Source organism: Leptonotus elevatus, chromosome 3 (genome assembly GCF_054856555.1).
Source record: "Leptonotus elevatus isolate MCC_2025b chromosome 3, RoL_Lele_1.0, whole genome shotgun sequence".
Taxonomy (NCBI): Eukaryota; Metazoa; Chordata; class Actinopteri; order Syngnathiformes; family Syngnathidae; genus Leptonotus; species Leptonotus elevatus.
In genome coordinates this window covers 867,577-874,236 of record NC_141241.1, presented here as the reverse complement: position 1 = coordinate 874,236, position 6,660 = coordinate 867,577, and the positions used below count along the sequence as shown (strand labels likewise).

Here is a 6,660-nt window from a genome sequence, read left to right as displayed (position 1 = left end):
TGGTAAATGTCTCATTAGGATTTTGGGGGGATGTAAAAAAAATAAGGGCAGCCATGTCCTGACTATTTGTAAATTTAACAAATGACAACCAAATACGTTTATTGGCAGTGTTGCATGTTGTGTACAATAAAACCGGGATGTCCATTTTGTTCTCTTAAAATATTTGTTTGCTTTTTTTAACTACCTTACGAAACAGTTAAAAAACAACAACAATCAAACAAGCAATTATACATGTTTCATATAATGTCGTTTTTTTAATTAATTTTTTTAACTGCTACGTCAAGGCTTTCTGTCAAAGTTGATAAGTCAAAAGTTAGGTTTTGGGTTTCCCACTTGAAGAGGTCCGCCGCTCCACAGAGTAGCTGAATCTCATCTCCACGTTGAGAACCAAAACACATGTCCTGAACATGTCTTCTTGACAGAACCCAGTAGAGATCAAGATCTGGTCCTGTGACATTGATGCCTGTAAAGAATCTATGTAGTATGTAAACAAAACTTCCAACCTAAGAAAACAAAATGCGTTGAGACAATGGATTACAGTAGATTGTGAACACTCTCACTGCTTGAAGACTTTATATTTGATTCTGTAGACAGTTTGTTTCTTGGCTATTTATTGAAAACGTCATTATTTGCTACTCTTCTCACCAGGACACTTGTGTCTCTTAATCTGATCCTTTCGAGAGAATCTTTTGTCACACACATTGCAATTGAATGGTTTCTCGCCGGTGTGTATTCTTGTGTGCGTTTTCAAAGTGCATCTTTGAGCAAATTTTTTACGACATACTGAGCAGGTAAAGCGTTTCTCCCCGGTGTGTGTTCTCGTGTGTTTCACCAATTTTGAACGTTCACTGAAACAAAAATTGCAGACTGAGCAAGAAAACGGTTTCTCACCCGTGTGTATTCTTGTGTGCGTTTTTAAATGTCCCTTGATAGTGAATCGTTTACGGCAAAATGGGCAGGCAAAAGGTTTCTCACCAGTGTGCGTTCTCATGTGTGTTGTTAAATTAATCTTTTGAGCTAATTTAACGCCACACACTGAGCAAGAAAAAGGTTTTTCCCCAGTGTGTGTCCTTCCGTGTCTGTTCAAATGTCCCTTCTCCGCAAATCGTTTACCACAGTCTGAACAGCTGAAAGGTTTTTCTCCTTCGTGACTTCGCATGTGGACTTTCAAATTCCACTTGGAACTAAAAGTTTTCCCACACTGAGAACATTGCCAGCGTTTGTCGTCATTGTGACACATCCGATCACCTTTCGACTGTTCATCCTCATCAGCCTCAGGCGAGTGTGACGTTGTGTCGTCGCTCTCAGTTCGTGGCGCTGCGACACCTTCATCATCATCATCATCATCTTCACTCTTAATGATGGTCAATGGAATTGTGGTGATGTCAGCCTCCTGCTCTTCCTCCTTAATGTGGGAGGACTCCGGCTTCTGCTGCTCAGGACCAAGATGGTTTTTACTCATGTCTGCAGGACACAAGAAAAACAAACGCACACGGTTCGGTCAAGTCAAGCTTGGCTCAATCAAGTCTCATGTTCTGACTATGATGTTGTGTATTATTGTTTATTAATGTTTTTGGTCATCTTTATCAGCAGCGTTTCATAATGAATTTTAGGTACTTCATCATTGTCTTTTTAAAAAATGGTCAGATTTATTTGATTTACTTGATTATTTTCCAGTTTTACTTTGAAACAGATACAGACTTTTTAACCTTTAAAGACTTAAGTAATCCTACATAAATTCTTTGTTCCTGTACTTAGAATTTTCACTTATCTGTACTTCTTAATTTATATTTTTGGCAACTTTCATTTTACATTTTTTACATTGTCTTCATATAATATTATACACTTTTACTCTAATACATTTTCCCTCATCATCTTCGTTACTCATTCCTACAAGTAACATCTAAAGTCATTTATTTTGCTGTCATCTATTTTGTGTTGAGCTTTCGTGTGTGTGCGTGAGTTGATTAGGGGCAGATATCACATTTTTTTCTTCTTTCTGTCCCCTTTCATTTATTTTTCTTTTAAAGGATGAAATAATTTTGTTGAATTTTTTAGATGAATTGAAATAAATTTAAGAATAAAGAATAGTTGTTTAAGTCTTCTCTCCGCCAGTTGATGGGCACACTTGCTAAAGTAACTCCTCTTTTTTTTTTTGTCAATCAATTCACTCTGTAATGCTAAGTGACCGGTAAAGTGCAGTCTCCTTTGTTTGGTTCACATATGAACACACAAGTGCTGTGCAACCTGCCTTAATGAGTTGCAGCTTGAATAAACTAGTATTTGTATGGAATCCTATCATTCTTGTGGAGGCGGTTTTCTGTCTCTTGTCATTTTCACTTTCTTTACTCAAGTACAGAGTGTACGTAATGGAAGGACAAAGTATGAGAAGACATTGTAATTTCTTAATTTCTACATAAATTGGCCATCAAATGTAGCCTGGTATCGATCTAAATCACAACCAAAGAGAGTCACTTAAATTGATACCACACAAACAGTTACATGTCGTTGTATTTTGGTAGCGCATGATGTAAACATTTACAGCAGAGGGAGGAAAACGTTAGTGAACTGTTGGATTTAATAACTGGTCTCAAGTTGTTTGGCAGCAATTACCTCAAGCCAACGTTTCCTGTAGTTGTAGGTCAGACCTGAACAACGATCAGGAAGAATTTTGGAGCATTCCTCTTTATAAAACTCTTGCAGTTCTGCAAGATTCCTGGTATGTGTGGTGTGAAAAGCTTTCTCAAGCTCTTTCCACAGCATCTCATTAGGGTTAAGGTCAGGATTCGCTATATAAACATGCATACACCTGGAAAGGTTTTTAAAAAGTAGCTTAAAAAAATAAATAATCTTGATTATCACCAGTCCATTGTTTGACGAATGGGAAGTGTACATACCTGTAGTCGTTCCAATCTTCTGTTCCGTCCTTTTCTTTGGCACTTTTAGTACACATTTACAGACGATAATAACGACACTTTTTCACTCACACTTGATCTCTGGTGGGCGATCTGTCGATAATAAACGCGCTTTGTTAGCGACTAGTAAAATAAGCTAAACTAAGCTAGGCGAAGCTAGCCCGAGAAGCTTCATGCTTAACCGTACATGAAGGCTCAAGTAATGATGCTGTAGACCATTACAGCTCTGTTGTAGAAATTGTGTCGCAGCTTCAGCACGTATGCCGGGGAAGGAATATTTGATACAGCTCGGACGGTACAAAACGTACAGAGAAGCAGAAAGTAGCTGAAGTAGTACGGCAATCACACATGGACAAAACCTCGCCGCCGCGTTAGCTGTGGTAATGTAGAGCTTCGGACGAGTAAGCCTCGTTAATTCGTCGCTTAAATAAAACAAATGCATTAAGTTTGTTCACTTTCGCCGTTTCAAGAAGATCAGCCTATTTACTTGCACCATTTTACACGTAGTTCTGCCACATCAACTATGGCGGATGCGCTGCGCACCGCAGTAACTTGCGAGACCGTCGCAGTTTGTCCAAGTGACGCTGCCGTACAACAATTTGTTGCAGCTTGACTTCCGTGTATGGTTTAACAGGAACCAAACGCGCTTCATTTCCAAATTCTCCCCGAATTCTTAGTGAAATGCTAATACTATTAGTACATCCCATCAATACTTTTACTGAAGTAAAACTTAATTCGTTAAATAAAATAAACTCGCATCAGTGAGCTTCGAAATTTCTCGACATAGCATAGCTTGCTAACATCTAACAAAGAGACGCCTTTGTTATCTACCACTGAGAAAAGGTTGCGTGTGATTGTAAAGTGTTGTCATTATCGTGAGAAATGTGTGCAAAAAGTGTGAAAGGAGATTACGTGGAGGAACTTTTGGGGAAAAAAGAGAAAAGCGAGCGACGTCAACGACTGGAAGCTGTCAAGACACCTCGCGAAAACAGAGCAGGTCTGTTCGCTTAATGATTTTTCCTTAACACAAATTGTGTTTATTTTTCCAAATGGAATCTTCGTTACACGACAATTCTGCGCTTTCTAGTATTGTCGGTGTTTTGGTGGCTCCACGCCTGTCAACTCATTATCAGCCCCATCCAGTTATTCTTCTTTGAGGTTTAACAGTGGTTGCTACGTAAAAAACAAAACAACAGAATTGTTAGTACCTTTAACTTGTATTTGAGTATTTCGTAAGTAGGAGATTTCCAGCATTCAGCTAACATCATCACGCCACTGATGCTTTCCACCCACATCCGCGCTGCAACAAGTTCTCAGAATCTACTAATGTTCCCAAACATTTATGAGACTTGACTGAGCAAACCTTGACTTAACCAAACCATGTGTTTGTCTGCTTGTGTGCTGCAGATGTCAGTGAAGAATATCCTCATCCTGAGCAGCACGAGTGGAGCCTCAGGATGGAGCAGAAGGAGTCAGAGTCCCGCCTCATTAAAGAGGAAGAAGATGAGGCTGACGTCACCCAGTTCCCATTTCCTGCTGTCATTGTGAAGAGTGAAGATGATGATGCGCAAGATGAGTGGTCACTGCTTCATCCTAGTCAAAGTGATGAGAATCATCAAAATCACAACATGAGACGTGACTAAGTGAGTTGATCAAACCACAAGTATTTGTCTTCTTGTGTCCTGCAGACGTCGCTGAAGGAGGTCTTTGTCCTGAGCAGCAGGAGATTAAAAAGGAAGAGCAGCTGACTGATATCACAGAACTTCCATTGACTAGCGTCATTGTGAAGATTGAAGGCGATGACGAAGAAGAAAGTAATGGAGAGCACTGTGGAGGATTGCAAAAAGACAATCTCTTAGCTCCACTGTCAGACTCCCCCGACACTGATGATGAACATTCTGTAGGTGATACGGACACATACTGGAAATGCTCGCCGTGTGGGAAAGTATTTAGTTCAAAGTGGGGCTTGAAAATACACATGAGAACACACACCGGCGAGAAACCTTTTGCCTGCTCAATTTGTGGTAAAAGATTCACTCAGAAAGGACATTTACGAGCACACACAAGAACACACACTGGAGAGAAACCTTTCCCCTGTACAGTCTGTGGTCTTGTATTGAGTCAAAAGGTTAATTTGACAAATCACATGAGAATACACACTGGCGAGAAGCCGTTTGCATGCTCGCTTTGTGGTAAAAGATTCTCTGTGAAGGGACATTTAAAATTACATACAAGAACGCACACGGGAGAGAAGCCTTTTGCCTGCTCAGTTTGCGGTCAAACATTCTCTCTAAAGGGACATTTAAGAACACACACAAGGACACACACTGGAGAGAAGCCGTATCCGTGCTCAATGTGTGGTAAAAGATTCTCCATAAAGGGACATTTAGTAGCGCACACCAGAACGCATACTGGGGAGAGACCTTTTTCCTGCACAGTGTGTGGTCTTCGATTAACTCAAAAGATTAGTTTAACTAATCACATGACAATACACACTGGGGAGAAACCTTACGAGTGCTCATTTTGCGGGAAGAAATTCTCCATAAAGGGACAGTTGATGACACACACAAGAATACACACTGGTGAGAAACCTTTTGTCTGCTCAGTCTGCACCGTAAGTTTCAGTGATCGTTCAGGATTAGTTAAACACATGAGAACGCACACTGGAGAGAAACTGTATTCATGCTCCTTTTGTGGCAAAAGTTTCTCTCAAAGATGCACTTTGACAATACACACAAGAACACACACTGGTGAGAAACCATACTGTTGTGACGTCTGCGAGAAAACATTCTCCCGTAAGGATCAGGTGAAGAAACACAAGTGCGCCGGTGAGAAGAGCAGCGCTCAATGAATTGAAAATACTTGTGAACTCTTTGTGGTAAAACTGTAAACGCATTTATGTGAAAAAGTCTGCAAACGGTGATCGTGTTCAATATCTATTATGGAGGCCTAAAGATAAATTAAGTAATGAATCCTACAAACATCATCATCATCATTTGGAATTCAATTAACTTGAGCAGAACCTGAGATTATAATTCAATCAGGAACATGCGGATGATTGGTCCTCGCTGGCTTTACAAATCATTAGTACACTCTTTACACATTACGTCCTGTCACATGGAAGTCATTTGTATACAAAGTCGAGATGTGCGATATAATATTCATATTGTTGCACAATATGAAAATGTCTACCGTACATCGTTTATATCGTTAGTTTGATGTGTGTCAAATGTTGCGCTCTTTTTTTGCACTAATAAAGCATCAGACAAAAACAAGTCATCTTATTACGACATCCTTCAGCCTCACTCTAGACATTAGCCTAATAGTTGGATTGAACTCAATTTGTATTGATCTATTTATCAGTTTGGTGGTTGTTCTGTGTTTTATAAATAAATGGGAGAAAATGGAAATTCATACCACCGCCATGATTTGAAATGATATAAATCAGGCTGTTAAAATGCTGTCCATATCACACAGCACGAGTACTCAGTATGAGTTACTTGTAAAGTTTAGCAGGTCCTCATACGTCGATGAAAGAGAAGTGGAAATAAAATTAATAAAACTGTCAAAAAAAAAAAAGAAGAAGCTCCTAACAGGAATGGGCTGAAGAGACGGTGGGCCATTCAAAAGTATTTTCCATCCAAAAGGCTGACGACACCCTGAACGGGTTCAAAGTCAGTTACCGGGCACACAAAGAAATCATCTTTCATGCTCGTATATTCACACGGTCACATTGTGGGATTGA

The 6,660-nt window shown here is 39.7% G+C and overlaps 2 protein-coding genes across 5 annotated transcripts; one reads left to right on the top strand and one right to left on the bottom strand.

Moving 5' to 3' along the window:
• Positions 1–42: 42 nt before the first annotated feature.
• On the bottom strand, positions 43–4,976 carry LOC147176579 (uncharacterized). Of its 4 annotated transcripts, XM_086071255.1 has the most exons (4): positions 4,279–4,976; positions 2,898–3,008; positions 2,614–2,809; positions 43–1,464 (listed from the first exon to the last, which is right to left on the bottom strand). In XM_086071255.1, the coding sequence occupies exon 4, from the start codon at positions 1,460–1,462 to the stop codon at positions 626–628; it is 837 nt and encodes a 278-aa protein (XP_085927381.1). In that variant the 5' UTR covers positions 1,463–1,464; positions 2,614–2,809; positions 2,898–3,008; positions 4,279–4,976; the 3' UTR covers positions 43–625. The 4 variants fall into 4 exon arrangements, with proteins under 4 accessions (XP_085927381.1, XP_085927380.1, XP_085927379.1 ...); XM_086071254.1 differs by lacking the exon at positions 2,614–2,809; XM_086071253.1 differs by lacking the exons at positions 2,614–2,809; positions 4,279–4,976 and adding an exon at positions 3,103–3,827.
• LOC147176578 (uncharacterized) lies at positions 3,487–6,333 on the top strand. Its single transcript, XM_086071190.1, has 3 exons — positions 3,487–3,912; positions 4,323–4,517; positions 4,604–6,333. Exons 1-3 carry the CDS (start codon positions 3,798–3,800, stop codon positions 5,764–5,766), a joined length of 1,473 nt encoding a protein of 490 aa, XP_085927316.1. The 5' UTR covers positions 3,487–3,797; the 3' UTR covers positions 5,767–6,333.
• Positions 6,334–6,660: the final 327 nt, after the last annotated feature.